The 21589-nt window shown below is 40.9% G+C and overlaps 2 protein-coding genes and 1 pseudogene across 2 annotated transcripts in view; 1 reads left to right on the top strand and 2 right to left on the bottom strand.

Annotated features, from left to right (window-relative positions):
• Window positions 1-6415, bottom strand: part of MDN1 (MDN1, midasin homolog (yeast)) — a 177239-nt gene extending 170824 nt beyond the window's left edge. The window contains exons 1-2 of the mRNA XM_006881247.1: window positions 6317-6415; window positions 733-959 (exon numbers count right to left, since the gene is read on the bottom strand). Of these exons, the coding sequence (XP_006881309.1) occupies window positions 733-959; window positions 6317-6415 (326 nt within the window). The remainder of the gene's footprint in view (window positions 1-732; window positions 960-6316) is intronic.
• LOC102868438 lies at window positions 2389-6214 on the top strand. Its single transcript, XM_006881220.1, has 3 exons — window positions 2389-2624; window positions 5004-5532; window positions 6053-6214. Exons 1-3 carry the CDS (start codon window positions 2389-2391, stop codon window positions 6212-6214), a joined length of 927 nt encoding a protein of 308 aa, XP_006881282.1.
• A 9667-nt stretch (window positions 6416-16082) lies between the features above and the next one.
• On the bottom strand, window positions 16083-16556 carry LOC102859350 (annotated as a pseudogene).
• Between the last annotated feature and the right edge of the window lie 5033 nt (window positions 16557-21589).

Below are 21589 nucleotides of genomic sequence, written 5' to 3'. Positions count from 1 at the left end.
GGGGAGGCAGAAAGAAAAGTGCAACAATAAATGAATGGAAATCCAAAATCTCTGTAAATGTTCATTAAAATTAAGAATAAAAAAATTAAAAAAAGAAATGAAGCTCACTGTCTAGTAAGAAGACAGCCACTTACAGAAACATCTATAGGCACAATGGAAAATATTCAACCAACTCTGGAGTAGCTTGAAAGAGATGCTTAGGTTATATCTCAAAAAATGAAGACGAGAGAGTGAAGAAAAAATGACATTCCAGGTAGTGGAAATAAAAAGTTCAATGAGAATATAAAAGGAAATAGCTTGACATATCACAGCAACCACAGTGTAATAATGTCTTAATAACAGTAAGATTTCAAGTCACAGGAAATGAGGCTGGAGAGGAAGACAAGGGAGCCTGGCAGGTCACAGTAAGACACTGGGGCTCCACTGTACTGTCTTTTTCTCACACAGATGTGCAGATGTATTTGTCTTTTAAGAACTGAAGGAAACTCCACAAGAAACACTGAGGCAAAGTGAGTTTTCAAACCTCCAGAGAAGAATAGGCTTTGGGTCAGCAGCCCAACTCTTTGCAGACTATAACACCAGAACTCTGCATAAAATGGTACTACTGATTTCTCTCATTTTGTTGCTTCTCTATCTCCCATCCTCAATAGTTCAGACTCCTCACTTCCCAAGAGAGATCAGGTTCTATTACCTCAAGAAAAAAAAAAAACAAAAAATGAATCTACTACTCACGGGAGAGCATCAGGATGGTTACCAATGAGCTTGCTTAAAGACACACAAAGTCGTTCGTGTAGATCGTGGTTGACTTGGCCTCCAGCTTTTATGGATTCAGCGTTCCTTTCCAGCAAATCCAAAAGGAGAGAGCGTAGCTGGCGACCAATAAGCACAGTACAGTCCTTGTCCAGGAGTAACTGTGCTAAGGTATTCAGGATACCCTGACGATCTTGAGGTGTCCACACCTGAGAGAAAGCCAAAACTATGTAAACGATATGCCTACCCTGTTGTAATAAAGAACCCAAGCTTACCACCGAAATAACCAATTTTTGGATTGTATAAGGAAGTTTACATTATAAAATGCCTTAGGTTTTATACTTTTTTCCCCAGAGGCTTGTAATTTATTTACTGTAAAAGCCTTACAAATACATTTCAGTTCACTGGAATTTGAGGTAACAGGTCTGATACTTGTGTTCCATGTAAAATGTTACACAGCTTTCCTGAATAATCTGTTTCAGAGTCTGAACACTCTCCAGGGAATCTAGAACAGGGCTTCCCCTCCCCAACCCCCAGAACTCTCTTGCTCTAGAATAATAATCAAATGAAAAGCTGTTGTTAGTATAGCAAACTGCCTGCTGTCATGTAGGAAGGATATAGATAAGATTTCTATGCATACTCAGGTTTCAGCCTGAAACATATCCATCTTTGGTTTTTTATCAAGGATTTTCCAGTGCTGAAGCTGGACAAAACAAAAAACAACTAATTTTTGGGAAGCTTTGCATAGGCAAGGCTTTTAAAAAAAAAGAAAGAAAGAAAAAGAATGAATTCCTAGAAATGAATCAGAATATGTCCATCAGGATGATATCAGCCTCTAACAAAAGAGACTGAAAGTAAATAGCCACCCTAAGCAATGCAAGATGAAATGAACCACAAAATTCTAGTGCTTGGGCTCAGAGTGTAAAAAAGGGAAAATTGGAAAGTGAATAAAAACTCTTGCATTGCTAGTATGCATACACATTTGCACAATCCTTTCTCAGACCATGATGGTATGTTTAACTTTCCAAAGGTGGCACTAACCAAAACCTCACAAGAACATTATGAATTTATGCTAAGACTAAAGGATATTTTATGAGTACAGCTTGAATTCAAATACCATACCAAAATATAACACTTATTTCAACATTATCTCTTGGGTGTCACACTATACCTGAGTTAGCAACATTTCCAAAGTCTTGGCTGCTTTTTGAAAATTCAAAAATCATTTTCGTTATTTCAAAAATAGAAAACTAGAATAAATTCTTCTTGAAATTATTAAAGGAAAAGGAAAGGTGCAAACCAGGAAAGTATTTCAGAGTTGGACAGAATTTGACAGACCATGTGATACAAAAGAAAGGGAGAAAACACCAGTGTTTCAAACTTTTTATCTCAAGAGCATACATTCCAATCCCATGGCTCTTATATGTCAATGTTTCATATATTCTCTAATACTGTCTAACGAAGAAGGCTACAAACCATGTACTCATACCACTTCAAATGCATAAATTTTGCATTTAAGTATAGTTATTGTGTTGTTGCTGTCAGGTGTCATGTAGCCAACTATGACTCCTAGAGACCCTTTCAAGAACAGATCTTAATCTTGTCCTGTTCTGCACCATCTTCACCCTCCTTTGATGGATGTCTGACAGAGAAAACATAAAACTCCTTGAAGTTCGTCTACAAACTTCAGATTCAAAACTAAAAACTCTGAATTCCAGGACTTTCAACAGGTTCTTTCTGATTCAAGTCACAGGTGGGACCTTGCTAAAATGCATTCTGTACATTGAGGGTAGAAGGGACAATCTCAGAAGGGAGTCCAACCAGAATTACCCAGTTCAGAGTCCTGCTAAATTAAATTCTGAGCCCATTTTGCAGTAAGGAGTTGTGCTATAAAAAGTTAAGGATGGAGCAAGGGATATTCTTCCACTTTTCAAGATCTCTTTTTGTTTCTTGTAGTAATGTTTTCTTTTACTTTTCCATAATTTTTGACTCATGTACTTATAACTTGTTAGTTAAATTTGTGTGTTCTAGGTTGCAACACCCCCATGATACATCTTCAAGGATATGAACATGTACGGCCAAGCACAATCAATAAGAGTGCATCTAAATTCCAAAATCAATCTCCATAATAGTCTATGTGTTTCCTACTGCCAAAGGGGCCCTTTAGAGTAGTGAGAGAAGATCTTCACCCTGAAACCCACAGCGTCCCTTTTCAGCAGGAAGTAGCTAAGAGAATACGCCATCCCCTTTTCCTTATGAATCAGGGTGAAGTCTCTCTCAGGGAGGAGTGATAGGAAATGGCAAAGGACACACCGACAAAGGAGATTAATCAGACCTGACTTTGACAAGCACTGTGGCAATTGGACAATTAAAACAGACATTCGGATGGCGGGGAAGAAGAACAAACTGGGGAGGAGGGTAGAGAGAATGGTGCAGCAATGAAGGAATGAAAACCCCAAATCCCTGTAAATGTTCATTAAAACTAATAAAATTTAATAAAATAAAATAAAAAAAAGTTAAGGATGGAATGTACGGGCCGTTACGCAGGAGAAAACAGGCACTCCTGAGCGATTAGTTTCTCTTAAAACTCGATGGAAGGTCAGCTATGTGTTGGTTACTACGCTATGGTACACAACAACTAATACAAAATACCTCTCCCAAAGCATAATTCAGTTTTCACATGGTCAACTAATGTAAAACTGATTCTACTCTTCCATTGACCTCTCACCAAAAAACTGATTTTCTTTCTTCTCCATTTGCTTTAGTGACCTATTATCTTTACTGGGAACCAGCAGACCAGAAACCAGGGCAACACCCTACTCTACCACCTCTCCTCTTCCTCTCAGTTCAATTTGTCACCAAACAGAAATGTCTCACATTTTTTGCTGCATTTCCAAACCTCTGAGGTTCCAGGGTCTCTCATTCAAAATAGTGAAGCTGATACATAAATCAGTAAAAGAAAAATATGCAATATATTTCTGAATTGCAAAGGGAATTTTAGATACAAATTTTGGAGTTACAAAAACAAAAATACATTTTCTATTCACAAGGGGCTCATACAGTTGAGGAGTTGAGGGGGGTCTGTTGTTGTTGACTGCCTTCAAGTCGAGCACAACTCATAGCAACCCTATGAACAAAAGGCCTGAAGACCCTCTACAACTATCAACATTTATCAAAGTTCACAGAGTTTCTGAAGGCATGTTTTTAGGAAGTGGAGGCCACTCCTGCTTTCAAACAGGTCAGAGAATGTTACTGGCTGAGTTGCCTGCGATGCATAGCGACCCTATGTACAGTAGCTCTGACCCCTGACCTGTCCTGAGCCAGTCTCACTAGTTCTGACACACCAACCCCCACTGCCCCAGTCACTGTATCAATCCATCTCTTCTGCGATCTTCCTTTTTTGCATTGTCCGTCCACCCTTCTGAGCATGTCTTTCTCCAAGGACAGACCTCTACTAGCCACGTGCCCAAAGTCAGTGAGGCAGGAGCTTCAAAAACCTAGCCTCCAAGGAGAGACTTGGTTTCACCCTCTCCAAGACAGACCTATTTGTTTTCTTGGCAGTCCATGGCATGTTCAAGACTCATCTCCAGCACCACAAGGCATCTACTCTTCTTCTATCATCCTTAGTCACTGTCCAACTCTCTGAAGCATAACAAGTAATTGAGAAGACCATGGCCTGGATTAGGCACACCTTTGTATCTATACTGACATTATTGTTCTTCAGCACTCTGGAGAGTTCCATGACAGCAGATTTTCTCAATGCAATTCCTCTTTTGCTTTCCTGACTGCTGGTGTTAAAGAGTGTTGATTATGGAACTGAGCAAGTTGTAATTGCTAACAACCTCAATCTCTTCTCCATCTATTATGGTGCTGCCAATTGGCCCAGTGGTGAGAATCTTTGTCTTCTGGATGTTGAGTTTCAATCCATATTGAAGACTACAGCCCTTGTCCTTTTGCAGCAAGTGCTTCAGGTCTTCTACAGTTTCAGCAAGCAAGGTAGTGTCATCTGTGTATCGTAGTTTGTTAATAAGTCTTCCTTCCTCCAATCTTGATGCCACACTCCTCCTCATAAAGCCCTGCCTCCTGAATCTGTCCTGAATACAAGCCGGTCTATAGAATATGAAATTACACTAAGAAAGAGAGAGAAGCGCGAGGCCCTCCAACTGCCGCTGGGGCGGGCAGCAAGAGTCGTTTGGTAAAGCTGTCCAGCGAAGCCGCCCGTGAGCGACAGCTAACGCTCCCACGCCTTCCAGGGCCCCGGCAACACGCGTGCGCGACCTGCTGTCAAATGCGCTGACAGAAGCAGGGGAGAAAAACGGCGGGAGCAACACGGCGCGGGATAGCGAGATGCGGGAGTTCACTCGCAGACTCTTCCGCGGACGCCCGGACCTCAGCGCGCTCACGCACTCCATCGTGCGGCAGCGGTTCTTGGCTCATGTGGGTCGCGGGGATGACCGGGGTGCCAGGGGGCGAGGCCTTTCGAAAAAGGTGAAGAGGGCCCCCGCCTCCCCTTCCAGCGATTCAGAGAGAAAAAGGCCCCGTTTCAATTCAGAGTCAGAACTCAGCTCTGCAGCCTCCAGCTCAGACTCCTTCAACTCTCCAGCAGCCCAGCCAAGAAGGGTCCAAAGCAAACATCAAAGAAATCAACAAACAAGAGCAGGGATGAAGAGGCGTCGCAGAGGGACCAGACTGCAAAGATGGGGTCAGAGGAGGGAGTGGACGAGAGCAGTGAGGAGGAAGAGGAGGCAGGCTCTGCCAGAAAGATCAGGAAGGAAGGAGTTAGTGAGGAAGGGGGACCAAAGTTCAAAAATTAAAAAAATTTATAAAAATTTTTTAAAAAAGAATATGAAATTACAGTGCAACAACAACAAAAATGCACGGTATGAACAGTGTTCAGGCTTTTCCTTTATAGGGTCGCTATAAGTCGTCTACGACTCGACGGCACCTAACCACAACGACAAGAAGATTCCTTATAAGTAGGAGTCTTAAACTCCAGGTCACCTAATAATTCCCAGGGATATTGTTCTATTACTAGTTGTCATACTTTGTGCGTTATTGTTTATATACTGTCTCCAAAAATAGAGGCTAAATTCCCTGGAGATAGACACTGTAATGGATTTATCTTTCTCCCACAGTGCCTTACGCATAGCAAGAACAAAATCAATACCTGTCAACGAGCTGTAAAGAGAAACATTCACCCAAGCAAACGGGTGGCTTGACTAGGCACGCACTTAGGTATTATACAAGTCAAAAGAGCAGTCTCAATTTGTATTTCATACGTGTATCACATTTCCTGCCGTAGGCCTCTCACATATGCGGCCAAAGCAGGACATATAGGATTCAGTATGAAGGGAAGGGAAAATTGTCCTATATAAAAACAAAAGATTACTTCCGACCTTCTTCAAACACGCCAGGGATCCTTCGCCACCGGCTAGTCCCGGGAGACAGGACCCGCGTGACATGATTTACGGTTTTTGTGCCCGCTTAAACCAAGGGCTAAAGGCCGCAAAGCGTACAAGGCAAAAGGGGTCTGTGGTGGCACGTTCCCTCCAATTCCATCTCTCACCTGCTTGGTCAAGAATCTGCTCAGCTCGCTGCGGCTCTTCTCGTTCTTGGCAGATATCAACCGCAGCGCAGCCACCACCTCCAGTGAGAAATGCTCCATGTCCCGTCTCTATTCCCTGGACGTCACCAGGACTCGATGCTGTGCGCTGAGAGACCCCGGCTCAGGGCTATACAGGCCCGAGCAGCCGAAAAGCCGAAAACTACAACCCGAGGACCGACAGCTCCATCCACTAGCACCCGGACAGCTTCCACACACGTGGGGGGAAAATACGCGGCGCTCTGCGTCACCAAACCGCGACGGCGACGGTGGCGTGGCCCCGCCCAAGAAGCGGCGGAAATGCTGTGTCACATCACACCTGTTCCGGTACGAGAAATCGAAATCGAAATGGTAGTCGCTTTGTGGATTGAATACACGGACAATGCGGTTCTCGAAGTATGGCTAGCTGTGGCAGAACAGTGATACAGAAGTTCGCCTAGGCTAGAGAAACGAACCGCTCTTGGGGAGAGCGACTACGAGTTCCTCTGCCTCCTCGGAGGCGCCCTACTACCATCAGACTTTCCCATCTCTCGCCTTGGATCTGGCCACACGCAAAAATGATTGGTTGTGGGAGAAAAGCAGATTCTTCCTCCCTTGACCAAGTTCCACTTCTAGAACGCTATCCAATAGAGTTCTAATACAAACACTTTATCAATCGAGGAATATTTAAAACAAGTCTGGAGTGATCCTTCCAGCATATCCATTATATCGTCGTTTAAAACAACTCCATTGTTACTCTGCCAATCATGGAACCTTTTCTGCGGATCGTTTGCACTTTTCATTGTAATATTTTGTCTTCTTGAGTAGCCTCTTTTTTTGCTTCCCATTTTCTTTAGCTACTCTACATTTGGAAGCAGGTATGGCATCCACTTGCTAAACGAAAGTCTCTGGAAACTGAACTTTGATAAACGACGATAGTTACAGAAAGGCTTCAGGCTTTTCAGGTCGCTATGAGTCTTGCTCAACTCGACAGCAAACAACAACAATTACATTCGAGTCATCCTTTTTTTCAACATTCCTTTTTTCCTTTCCTGTTTTTTTAATTATTTTTCCTCCTTCACGAATGATGTCCTCCCACAACTTGTGTGGTCTCCAGTCATTAATATTCAATGTATCAAACCTGTTCCTGAGATGGTCTTAAATTCAGCAGGCTTTATCATGATTGTATTTTTAATATCTTTTTTATTATTAATTTTAATAGACATTTAGAGGTTTTGGATTTCCATTCATTCATTGCCGCACTTTTCTCCCTGCCTACCCCTCCCCACCAGCTCGCTCCTCCCTCTGAAGAGAAAAAGAAAAGAAAAAATATATAAAAATATTCCTTCATTAGTATACAACTCGATTGTATTTTTAATATCTTATGGACTTAATTTTCTTTTGCAATTCAGCATCAACTTGAATTTCCATATGAATTGGTGGTCTATTAGACAGTCACTTGGACCCTGGCTTGTTGTGACTGACACTGTATTAAGTTTCTCCACTCTCTCTTTTCACTGATAAAGTTTGATGTCTGTGTAAACCATCCAATTAGGTCCATGTGTACAGTCACCATTTATACCATTTATTTTATTGAAAAATAGTATTTACAATTAATAACTTGGTGGAGGGTTTACATACATACAATGAGTAACTTGTTGAGCTTGCAAAATTCCATCGTGTTACCTCCAGTGTAGTTACTACCACGAAAGACATATTTTCCATCTGCCAGTCACTTTTAAATTTCCACCTTTCACATTCTAATAGCCAGGAATTATCAATTGCTCTTGATTTCATGTTTGATCAATTTCAAACTACAAAAACTTGTAGAAATCTTCAAATTTTTTAATTGTGATTTTTAACTAAAGTTAACAGAAAAGGTGGATTTTTATTCATTCATTATTGCACATTATCCTCCCTACCACCTTCACTTTCTTTAAAAATAATTCATTCATTGTGGCATAATTTCTTCCTTTCCCCTGCCCTTCCACTCTGCTATGCTATGCACCTTTTACTCTGGACTACTGTCATACAAATCATGCCTAATCATATTCTTTTTAAACAGTTCTTTCCTCTGTTCCAATGAAGAGTTCATTATTTTTGTTAGTTTCCCCCAACTCCCATGGCAGTCCTGTTTTATAACAGTAGTGTTACGCAATATTTGTCCTTTCATGGCTGAGATATTTCACTCAGCATAATGTCCTCCAGGGCCACCAATGTTGTGTAATATTTTATGAGTTCATTGTTTTTCAGTGTTAGGTAGCATTCTATTGTGTGAAGATATCGTAGGTTTTTTTATTCATTCATTTGTTGATGAGCACTTGAGTTGCTTCTGTCTCTTTGCTGTTGTGAATAATGCAGCACTAAACGTAGGTGTATATATATCTGTCTGGGTGGTAGCTCTGGTTTCTTCAGGGTCTATTCCTAGTAGTGGAATTGGCGTGTCAAACTTTTTTTCCAAACTTTTTGAGGAAGCACCATACTGCCTTCCTTAGTGGTTGACCCATTTTATACTCCCACCAGCAGTGAATAAGGGTTGCAATCTCACCACCATTTGTTGTTTGCTGTTCTGTTGAGCTTTGCTATTCTTACTGGGATGTGATGATATCTCATAGTTGTTTTTATTTGTATCTCTCTGGGAGCTAGGGATTTTGAACATTTCTTCATGTATGTGTTCGCCATCTGAATATCTTTGGTAAAGTGTCTATTCATACCCTGTGCCCATTTTGTGATTGGCTTGCTTACCTTTTCTTGTTGAGGTGCTAGAGTAGTCTCTAAATTTTAGATATGAGTCCCTTAACAGAGATGTCATTACAAAGTATTTTTTTTTCTAGTCTGTGAGTTTCCTTTTTACCCTTTTGGAGAAGTGTTTTGATGTGCATAGGGATTTGATTCTAGTAGGTCCCATTCATCTATTTTATTAATTTATTTTATAGTTGTAGAAAATCTTTAAATTCTTCATCTTTGGCAATAATGGTTGCTGCACACATTTAGTAAGAGTTTTATTAACTGATTTTACCTATAGATATATGGATGTAATACTATCAATGGCAGCTGTACTTGTAAAAGTTGTTTTTATCAAATAAAGTGATATTATTCCTCTTCAATGTGTCATTCTTAGTACAGTAGCCCATATGATTGTTCATTTCTTTTTTTTTCTATATTTTATTAATTTTCCATAAACATTTACAGAGATTTTGGGTTTCCATCCATTCATTGTTGCACTATTCTCTCTACCCTCCTCCCCAGTTTGTTCTTGTCCAAATGCCACAGTGCTTGTCAAAGCCAGTTCTGATTAATCTTCTTTGTCAGTGTGTCCTTTGCCATTCCCTATCACTCCTCCCTGAGAGAGACTTCACCCTGAGTCATAAGGAAAAGGGGATGGCGTATTCTCTTAGCTACTTCCTGCTGAAAAGGGACGCTGTGGGTTTCAGGGTGAAGATCTTCTGTCACTACTCTAAAGGGCCCCTTTGGCAGTAGGAAACACATAGACTATTATGGAGATTGATTTTGGAATTTAGATGCACTCTTATTGATTGTGCTTGGCCGTACATGTTCATATCCTTGAAGATGTATCATGGGGGTGTTGCAACCAGCTAGCTGCCCTGTCCGCTGTGAGTTCTGAAACCGCGGCACCTCTTCAGTTTCGAAGTTCGATTCCCCGTATGGGCCACCACTTGTTGCGCGCCTCACCAGTCTCGCCGGAATAAGGACACAGCACACCAGCGGTTCCTTCTCACAGTGGTTTACTCAGGAGTTCTGTTACAGAGGGTGGTGGCGAAAGCAAGAGCAAGAAGCAAGAGCAAGAGCAAGCAAGAGAAGAGAAAGCAAGCGCAAGAGAAAGCAAGAGAGCAAGAAGAGAGCAAGAGAAAGCAAGAGCAAGAGATGATTGTTCATTTCAAACTAGCCGTAGTCCATTTGCCTAAGATAGCAGTTTGCTCTTCTGGGGTTTCTTTTGGTGTTTTAGGTTATCAGTTTTTAAGTGTTCCATTTCATTTCTTAAGATTTTCAATTTTTCATGATTTATACATTAAAGATTTCATAGTCCACTCAGTAATGGACATATGCTGTTGTTTCTTCTCAGTTTGAGTCTTTCCACATCAATTAATGAACTTCCTAAAAGCTCCACTTCATCCATGTCATCCTTTACTTTGAGGAGGCAGCTCTAAACACAAAGAGAATCCACTTTTATTTTTAGAGTCTTCCAACATGACTAGCTTATCTTCTGGCACTTTATCAGACCATGCTAAACTGCTGTTCTTCATAAGATTTTCATTTGCCCCCCCCCCCTTTTTCAGAAGTTGATAAACACATTCTTCTTCCTAGTTTTATTAGTCTGGAAGCTCCACTGAAACCATAAAAAAAAATCCACAAACAAGTCTGTGAAACCAGAGTCCTCCTTGGAGGCAAGGATAATGAAACCACATTTCAAGTACTTTGGGTGGGCGTATTTTGGGAGGGGCCAGTCCTTGGACAAAGATAGACATTTTCCAAATGGAAAGGTGGAGGGTCAGAGAAAGATAGGAAAACCCTCCACAGGATTGTAACTGAGCGAGTCCCCAGAAAAGATCACCCAGCCAATTAGCCAAATTAATAAAGTTTATTTCGAATTCGAACCTGGTTTCCTACGTGCTGACACAGCTGCATTCACCCTAGAGCCCCGAGACCAAGAGAGCCCTCCCTTTTATACTTTCTTGCATCTTTGTCTAGCTACACAGCTTGATTGGCTACTCATAGTAGTTCTAGTACTAGTTTGCTCTCTATTCGTTAGCCATAGCTCAGGGAGGCAGTCAGCCAACAGAGTGTGGTTTATCACAAGTAGGGGAGGTTGTTTGCTGCAAACTAGGCAAGCAAGTGGGATGGAGGTAGCTGCACTTGTCAGAAACTGAGTTTTTGATATTTTATTCTTACAAGGATGGATTGACAGAGCGACTGTAACAATACACTGGAGCAAGTGAGAGATTTGTTAGGCTGGTATCACATAGGCAAAGTTCCAATCTGTTCATGAGTTAGTAACAGTTGTAGTTGACTTGAAGGCACCTACAACAAATTTCTAGAAACACTTTTAAAATATTTAAGTAAAAAAAATAAAATAAAAAAAATATAAGTCATGGTCAAGCGCCTGTTTACTAACCATTTCAAACTACCAGCCCTTAGAGGGGGAGGGGGAGAAAAGACCTGGTGGGTTTTACCAGACTCAACCACTGCTGTTTAGCTGAATCCAACTCACAAAGACCAGATGTGGTTATTGTTAATGTGCCATCAAATCGCCTGAGACTGGATAGGACAGTAAAACTGCCCTCCAGAGTTTCCCAGGCTGTGATCTGTAAGGGAGTGGGTTGCTAGGTCTTTCTTCCATACAGCCTCCATGTGCTTTTTACTACTAGACCATATGAACATGAACACACAATTGGACGACTGTATTCTGTATATTGCACCCAACAAGAATATGATGGACAGGCCTCAAGTAGGGAGGTCCATCCCTTTGGGGATGTAACTTTCTAATAAATCTTTTATTATTTAAAAAAAGGATTAAAAAAAAAGAATATGATGGACAAATGAGGAATCAAGCCACTAGTATTCAAGATGGGGCGCTTTGGTGAGATAACCAAGGGGCTGCCCACGTGGTTCTAATCCACCAGCTGCTACACGGGATTAAGATGGGCAATTTCCTCCCTTCAGATTAACTGCCTAAAGGGGCAGTTCCGACTTGACAGTACACAACCCCAACCTCCACTATGCAAGCAGGTCATTCCTATAGAGTTCCATTACATTTCGAACGAATTCACCTATCATGTTTGTTACGTACTTTAGAGTCGGAAACCTACAGTTGACCCTTGGGTGGGTTTTCAGCTATCATGTCTTCCAAAAATAATCTACTCCCTCTCACCCCACTTGACTGGTACCTACTCTTCAGCGTTCCCAATATCGAGAAAGGCGTCAGACAAGTGCAAGGAATAAAGTATATTCATTATTCATTCAGCACCCAACGAGCATGTCTAGCATGCAGTTAATTCCGATCATAATTGGTAAAATAACTAAATAAATGACAGGAACGCCCAAGAGTTTAGTTCCCCCTTAATAAGAGTTTCTCCAAGACCCCACCCCTACCTCTCTCAAGCCCCGCCCCTACGCAGTCGAGTTCCTTCTCCTATACCACCAGGTCCCCGCCAGCTAAATCGCTATACTTATTCCTTAAAGACTCACAGAAAACTACGCAAGTTTGGCGCCAACCGTGGGGGTTTTTTCCCTCCCAAAGGCGGGAACTAGTTATGTGCGCCAGGACGCGCCTTGCGTCTTTTCTGATTGGCCATTGACTTTCAGTCCCGCCTCAAAACCCTGATTGTTCTGCTGCATTGGTGGAAATGCTAAGGAACCCTTGGTATCCAGTAAGGAGCTCGGGCTATCGTGGGCCGGACCGGATGGGTAAGTTACTGTGGAGGTCCTGTTCGAACTGGGCTGCTGGTCAAGACTCTGCAAGGCATGGTAGTGCCCGCCGGGGTCCCGGCAGCTCTCGGAGAACCAGAGTCGGAAGGCAGTCATTTGAGTAGGAGGGCAATGCGCTGTGGGGGAAGGGCCATGTCTGACATCCGAGGGTCCCAGGAAGCCCCATTCCCGCCGCTTTTGGGTGCAGCTTCTGGATTTGCACTCTGCATCTCTCTATGATCTCGCTGAAGGGTCTGGGCACGGACTGGGATTTCACTCACGGAGGAATTGCTCTTCTTACTGCTACTCAAGTCCTCCCTCATCTCCAATATTGTTTGGGTTGTATTCTTAAAAGCTTTTGATAAGAGTTCTCTGGAGGAAGGGGTTCTTCTGAGAGCCTGGTGGTCGATCTTTTTGCTGCTGCTTGCTTCAGAAACTGTTATCCACATAGAAGTTATTTGGATCTCTTTAGCGCCTCGAACCTTGATAGACTCCCAGTAGGCCTAACTTGGATATGACTGTAGAATTCCCAGGATCTCTGTAAGCTTTTGAGCTTCAGCAGTCAGTTGGTTTTTTGCGTTCTCCTTGGCCTCCCCTTCTCCAGGAATCCTGTTTCATACCTTTAACCTATCAAGGCCCCTCCCCCGTCACACCGGGTGCCTTTTTAGTTGGAAGAGATCTTTTTCTCATCTTGCTCCCCCATATTAGCTCTTGCCATTTCCTACTGTGTTACAAGAGGGGGCCTCTTTTCAGAAAAACTATTCCATGTAATGATCTTGGTTTTTGTCATTTGCTTTGGAACATCTCATCTCAAGCCTGCTTTTTGACCTTGATCAGATTTCTTAGTTATCTGTCTCTGTTTTCTCATTTGTAAATAAGGAACAGTCCTCATAGGACTTGGGGGGGATTTAAAGTTAATGTGTTTAGAGTTTTAGGTCAATGCCTGGTTTTTGTTTTCCCCATACAAATTTCCGATCCCCCTGTTAGCTTTTCCAGTGATCCTAAATATACAGACTTTGTTTCTCCCCAGACTTTTCCCTTATAAATTGTGTTTTCTGTGTTTAAAAAGAGCACTTCCTTTATACTAGATTTTTAAGAGATTATCCTATCACAGAAGAATTATTTTCTCCTCTGTCTGACCTCACACCTAAATCCATATAAATCAGAAGTGATTTTGTTGTCATGGTTCTCATCACTGAAAGGTTAAAGTGATCAAAGTGAATTTGTGCTTAATGCTCCTTTTTCATTGTTGCTTAGGATGACCCCTCATGTTCTTCAGAACTAGTTTGTTTGGGTTTGGTGTGTTATTTTTTAAAATTGGTTTTCATTCAATCATTTAGATACATTTAGTTTTAGGACATTAGTTAAAATCGATCAATACCATTTATTACACCATCTTATCAAATCCTAACCCACCTTGCCATTCCCTTTGCCAGACCCATCCATCGACTAATCTCTGCTGCCTTTTTCCTCCCTTCCTATTCCCGTCAATTCTTCCTACTTATGTATAAATCTTTCCTTAACTTTCTTGCAGTGTTGTTTGGTCATATATATCTTTTTAGATATCTTTAATTATAATATAACAATGTCTGATACACTTAATTGTGTTTATGTGAAACCTAATACTTGGACTAGAAATCCTCAGAACAGTGCAAGAAAACACTGCATCGTTCAAAAGTTCAAAATCAGGAAAGGCGTAGGCCTGGATGCATCTTATCTCCATACCTTTTCAATCTATATTCAGAACTTATCATCTGGGAGCCTGAATTCTATGAGGAAGAATGGGCCTCAGGACTGGAGGAAAAATCATCAATAATCTGCATTATGCAGATAACACACCCTGCTTGCTACAGAAGGTCAAGGACTACAACTTTATATATGGATTGAAGCTCAACATCAAGAAAACAATGATTCTCACCACTGGGCCAATTGGCAGCATCATAATGGATGGAGAAGAGATAAATGTTGTTAACAGCTTCAGCTTGCTTGGCTCCACAATCAACACTCTTGGTACTAGCAGCCAGGAAATCAAAAGACGGATTGCATTGGAAAAATTTTGCTGTCAGGAACCCCTCTAGAGTACTGAAAAGCAACGATGTCAGTCGAGACTAAGGTATGCCTGATCTAGGCCATGGTTTTCACAGTTACTTGCTCGACATCAGAGAGCTGGACAATGACCAAGGATAATAGAAAAAGAATTAATGTCTTTGAAGCTGTGGTGCTGGAGAAGAAAGAGTATTGAATATACTATGGACTGCTAGGAGAGCAAACAGGTTTGTCTTGGAGAGGGTGAAACCTTGGATCCTTGGAGGCAAGGACTGTGAAGCTTCATCTGACATATTTTTGGGCATGTTGCAAGGAGGGACCAGTCCTTGGAGAGGGATATCATGCTTGGGAGGGTGGAGGGACAGCACAAAAGAGGAAGACTCTGGATGAGATGGATTGACTCAGACAGTGAGGTTGGCTAAGGACAGAGCAGAGTTCAGAGTACATAAGGTCGCTATGAGTTGCAAGTGACTTGATGGCACATAACAACTCTTACATTCTTGCCAATTTTAATTGCTAAAACGTAGATTTGATCATGATGTTCTCCAATTCCCTACTAGGTGAAGTTGTAAGCATTTTTCAAATTAAATTTTTAATAATATATATCTTCTGAACTATCTAAACTTTATTCCTCTTTGTCTTCATACATCCTGACCTGTAGATATTCATATTGGATCTTTTTGTTTCATATTGGGTCTTTTGGTTTGCTTTGAATTTAGTGAAGTGATGCTCTAGCATCATATTGCTGACTTTCGGCTTGTATTTTAGTACATGTAGTTCCTGAATTAAAAGCATTCCGAAGGGGCTGTAGAGGAGTCTATAATTCTGTTCTGGTATCCCTACTCTTTGTAACAATACTTGCTTTTCCTACCCCTTTTGTTTCTGACCAGCAATCATTATCTTTTTTTTTTTTTTCAGCAATCATTATCTTAAAAGAGATACTTTTTTGTTTTCCCAGTAGTAGAAAATAAAGTTCATTACCTTAGGAATGTGGTTGTAGAAAATAAAGTTCATTACCTTAGGAATGTGCCCCTCCCCGCCAATCTTTTTTAAATTCATGTAGACTGTGATTCCCATAGATGTGTATTGTCCTCCTTTTGTGGGGGGAGGGGATAGAAAGCAAGTTTATTTGGTGAATGCTGTTGGTTAGCATTATCCAAGATATATAAGATGGGAAAGGTGCTATGACAGCCGAGGAGGCTTTCAGACCTGCATTCTCACATAGGAAAAGGCATGAGATTCTGGGGACATAGGAAGGTCTGCCTGCAGCCATTCAGCACTATACAGGTGAATTTTTTTTCTTCATCTTTGACCTTTTATTGCTGCCTATAACTTTCAGTGAAATGCTCAACAGATTAAAGATGAGTTCTTTATAGTTGATACAATCATTGCTGTCCTCATGCCCTGCCACTGGCATCTTTCCTCTGTCATCCTCTCATTCAGTGTGACAAGAACCTGTGGGATTTCAGCACCCATTGACAGTGCCGTTCCCTTCCTTGTCAAACACCTGAAGGCCTTCAGCATAGTTCTCATAGGTGCTCTGGTCCTTATTCATGGCTACAGTCTGCAGCCTGGGCAGGAAGTGCTCAAAATCCAGGTCTTTAACATTCATTTCATCACTCTTAGTGTTTCCCAGGACCTTGAGCACCGCAGCGTTGATGGGACTCTGGCCCAGGGCCCTCATCACATCCACACACTGACTGTACAGGATCTTTCCATTATCCGTTTGGTCAAACAGCTGAAAAGCCTCCTTAAACTGCATTCTGGTCCTTGGAGAAGTTAAACATTTTGAGTGCTCAGGTATCAGGATCGTTTCCTGCTGTTTGTTGTCCTCTATTTTGAGGTATCTGTAAGGCAGAATTAATGTGGTGTGGATCTTGAGTGAAACAAGTTGTGACTCAAGTCATCCATATACTCAAATTTTAGCGTCTCATACTTTCTTAGGTCAGACCTTTTACTACCAAGAAAGAAGCCAGTATGGGAGCTTGTCCTTTAGGTTCTTGGTCCCTATACTACAAATCTCCTAGATTCAGGGGAAGAGAATGTCAAGCACGTGATGATTGCTAGGACCAGAAACTCAGAAGAGACAAAGACCTTCTTCAGAGCAGACAGAACATCTTCACATAGAAATAGCATTCTGAATTCTAACTTCTAGCCCTCTAAATGGAGATATTTTCTATTTATTAAAGCCATCCACTTACAGTAGTTCTGTTAGAGACAGTAGGTAACTAAGACAATTTTTCTTTGATTGTGATTGAAAGTTTATAAATCATACTGTTTTTTCATTCAATTATTCATATACATTTTATAACATTCATTAGTTATTATTGTTGTTGATTGCCCTTGAGTCAAGCATAACTCATAATGACCCTATGAACAAAAGGCCTGAAGCCTTTCTATAGCTATTGGCATTTATCAAAGTTCATAGAGTTTCCAGAGGCATGTTGTTTAGGAAGTGGATGCCACTCCTGCTTAAACTGGGAGTTCCACCAAACACTGTCCAGCATGGGTTACTGTTACAGCATTTGATAATCCAGTGGCACAACATTTAGCATCACAGCAACCCCAGGTTACCTCACTTAGAAGAATGTTCTAGTGTTTTAATGTAGCTAATTACACTGTTGTAGCTAATGTTAGATGGATCTTGGCTGAAAGCAAGGAGTACCAGAAAATGTCTATCTTTGTTTCATTGATTACGCAAAGGCATTTGACTGTGTGGATGATAACAAATTGGCTAACTCTGAGAAGAATGAGAATCCCAGAACACTTGATTGTGCTAATGCAAAATCTATACTTGGACCAGGAGGCTGTCATCAGAACAGAGAAAGAAAATACTACGTGGTTCAAAATTGGGAAGGGTGTACGCCAGGGCTGTGTCCTGTCTCCATACTTTTTCAGTCTTTATGCAGAACAGATTATGCGGAAGACTGGGATCTATGAGGAGAAATGTGGCATCAGGATTGGAGGAAGAATCAACAATCATTGTTATGCAGATGACAAAACCCTGCTTCCTGAAACTGAGGAGGACCTGAAGCGCTTGCTGTGGAAGGTCAGGGACTGCAGAAAACTAAGATTCAAGAAAACAAAGATTCTTACCACTGGGCCGATTGGCAGCATCATTAATGGATGGTGAAGAGGCTGAGATTGTTCACAGTTTTGGTTTGCTTGGCTCCACAGTCAACACTCTTAGCACCAACAGTCAGGAAATTAAAACTGTGATGGGAAAGTCTGTGGTTAGAGACCTCTCTAAAGTACTGAAGTGCAACGATGTCAGTCTGGAGACTAAGGTGCGCCTGATACATGCCATGACCTTTTCAGTCACTTACTATGCATCAGAGACCTGGTCAATGACTAGGGGTGATAGAAGGAGAGTTGATGCCTTTTGAGCTGTGGTGTTAGAAAAGAGTATTTTGAATATACTATGGACTGCTAAGAAAATGAACAGGTTTGTACTGGAGAGGGTGAAGCTGGACTGCTCCTTAGAGGCAAGGATTCTGAAGCTTCGTCTTACATACTTTGGACATGTTGCAAGGAGAGACCAGTCTTTGGAGAGGGACGTCACGATTGGGAGGGTAGAGGGACAGCGCAGGAGAGGAAGACCCTTGATGAGATGGATTGATTCAGTGACTGGGCTAATAGGGGTAGGTGTGTCAGAGATTGTGAGATTGGCACAGGATAGGGCAGAGTTTCGGGCTGTTGTACATAGGGTTGCTATGAGTCGCAGGCACATAACAGCAACAACAATTACAATGGCTGACCAAACCCCTTGTATGTTACCTTTCCTTTCACTCGAATTAATGTCTATTAATTTTTTATATCTTCTTTTCTTATAACCATCTAAGGATGATTATACTTGTATGTGAAGCTTACCTTAGCTTTTTATAATAGTGGTCATCTGAGATGGTTTTCAACTACACCAAGTGACCAGTTGGTCTCTTTCTTTCCTTCTTTGCTGTCTAGTTGGAACTGACTCATTGCTGACCCTCCATTGAGTTTCTGAGGCTATAAATCACACAAGAAGAAATTGTTCATCTTTTTCTCGTGGAGCCTCTGATGGATTCAGACCACCAAAGAGGTGTGGCTTTTGTGTTAACACAACTCCTTATGGACTGTTGTTAGATATCATCAAGTTGTCAGTAGTAACTTATGAAAATATACTCAACATCATAAATCGTCAGGTAAATTCACTAAAATACGACTTCATACCCACCAGGATGATTCTTTCTAAAAAAGTGGATCCAGAAAGGAAAATGACAAGTATTGCCTGTGGTGTAAAGAACTTTGAAACCTCATGCATTGCTAATGGGAATACAAAATGGTCTGACCATTGTATACAAACTCTATGGTTCCTGAAAAAGTTGAACATACAGTTACACCTTATGACCCAGTAATTCTTCCTCAAACTCTTTGCTGTTGGGTCTGAACCGACTCATAGCTGCTGACCCACCATTGGGGTTTTGGAGGCTATAAGTTGCATCAAAGGAGATTACTGGTCTTTCTTCGGTGGACCTGCTGGTGGGTTCAGACTGCCAGAGGTGCTGCCTATTGGTTTGCAACACAGCTCCCTATGGACTGTAGTGCCAAAACTCTGCAAAGTAATAGCAATATAGGATAATACTCAATTAAAAAAAAAAGAGTGCTACAGTGCCAGTTAAACCTTTTGTTCTGGACTTTATAGGAATGCTCTCATTTAGAAATTCTTAGCTGTACCTGACTAAATCACATATACGTAGGGAGATTATAAGGAATCTTACAATATTTTCTCACTTCTACCCTTAAACGTCTTATATGCAAGAGAAGGAGGAAGAATAACCTACTAAAGTGACTGAAGATGTTTTCTTTCTATTTTTTCTGAAAAAATATTTGATAGATTAAAAATCTTGGACCTGTATAGTATTCAACTATGAATTAAGAAAATCATGTAACTCAAGTGGGCCCAAGTGTTTGGTTTACTCTCCACTAGAAAATTAGTCCCTTAGGTTATGCAGTCTTTCATCATAGTTTTACTTAGAAGAATAAGGTAACTGTCCTGTTGTATTTGGTAATAAATGCGCTTGACTCTTGGCAAGTGTCCATCTCAGTCACTTAGAGTAGAAGTGTGCTCATTCAGGCTTTCTGATAGAAACTGTCAGTGGCCACAACTAGTCAACACAGACCACAATCATTATGTTAGCATGTTTTATTGGCAGAATGGAGAATGTCCACCCTAGGTAAGTCAGTGAGCAGAGGTGTGTTTTCTATTTTCCTTCTGTTTTGGACTCTTCTTGCTTCCAGTCTTGCCCCTACATAAAACTCTGTGATGACTATTCTTATACATTCATGTTTGTTTATAGATATTAGAACAGATTGATAGATATAAAATGGTTGAGTCAAAATATTTCCATTTAGAAACTTTGTGCCTATTGCCAAATTGTCTCTGAAGCACTTGCACCAGTATACTTTGATGTATGAGTATGTCTCTTTCCCCAAACCTTTGCTACCTAGGGTAGTATCAAAATTTCTGATGTTTACCTATGATACTAGTGAAACCAACCGTGTGTGTTAGTGGTCTCCAAGACCATCTTCAGATTCAGTGACTTGTAAGAACTCAGAAGACTGCATATGGTTGTGTGTATGGCTATAATTTAGTATAGGAAACCAGTGAAAAGTAAACAACAGAAGGGAAAAGGTCTATAGGGTGAAACTGGATGAAAATAGAGACAACTTCCCAAAGTCCTTTCCCAGGGGTGGTACACTGGATGTGCTTACCCTTTAGCACCGAGTTATGACAATGTGTGTAAGGTTGCCAGCCAAGCTCATTAGTGTCCTGGGGGTTTTTGGTTGGTTGTTTGTTTTTTTATTAAATTTTATTAATTTTAATGAACATTTACAGAGATTTTGGGTTTTCATTCATTCATTGTTGCACTTGTCCTGGGTTTTTTATGATGAGTAGTCAGGTAGGCTCTACCTGGCATGTATCAAAATTTAGACTCTGAGAACAAAAGTATATGCTTAGCATAAACCATATTGCATAAACAGTTGTATAAACAGTTTACAGTTAGGCACAATGAGTTACTTTTGTCATTTCTGAGATTGGTGGAAACCCTCTGAAAGTGTTTTTCAGATTTTCAAATACCAGCTGAAAGCTAATTTTGTAGGCAGTTATTTCTAAGGATATCTGCTTTAACTCTCTTATTAATATAGCATTGTAGCTACTTACTTAATTTACAGTTCCTTAATGATGAAGTTAAATATTTTTGTGTGTGTTTCAGTGACTATTCTTACATATATATGAGTTGTCTCTTTGCCTATTTGGTATATTTCTTATTTAGTATGTATACATATTGGTGGTACTGGTGATAGATATTGGCTTATTTTTAGCACAAAAATAATCTGCATTTTAGTCCACTTTCTAAAATCAACTTAATTACCTTGTGATACAGCTTAGAGGAGCTCTTGGTGGTACTGGTGATAGATATTGGCTTATTTTTAGCACAAAAATAATCTGCATTTTAGTCCACTTTCTAAAATCAACTTAATTACCTTATGATACAGCTTAGAGGAGCTCTGGTGGGTCATTCTTGTTGGTGTGGCCATGTCAGAATTGATCCTCCAGCGGGTTTTCAGAGGCTGTAAATCGCATAAGAGGAGATTGTCTATCTTTCTGGAGCAGCTGATGTATTCAAAGTTGATGTCTTTGGGATTGTAGCACAGCTTCTTAATACTAGTCCTCCAGAGCTCACTTAGTGGTGAGGAATTGTGCTGCTAATAGAAACATACCTGGTTCTATTCCACCAACTACTCCAT

This window comes from Elephantulus edwardii, unplaced genomic scaffold (genome assembly GCF_000299155.1).
Source record: "Elephantulus edwardii isolate Elephantulus edwardi_28Jun2011 unplaced genomic scaffold, EleEdw1.0 scaffold00013, whole genome shotgun sequence".
Lineage (NCBI taxonomy): Eukaryota > Metazoa > Chordata > Mammalia > Macroscelidea > Macroscelididae > Elephantulus > Elephantulus edwardii.
Note: the sequence above shows the minus strand (reverse complement) of the source record. Positions and strands in the feature narration are given on the sequence as shown.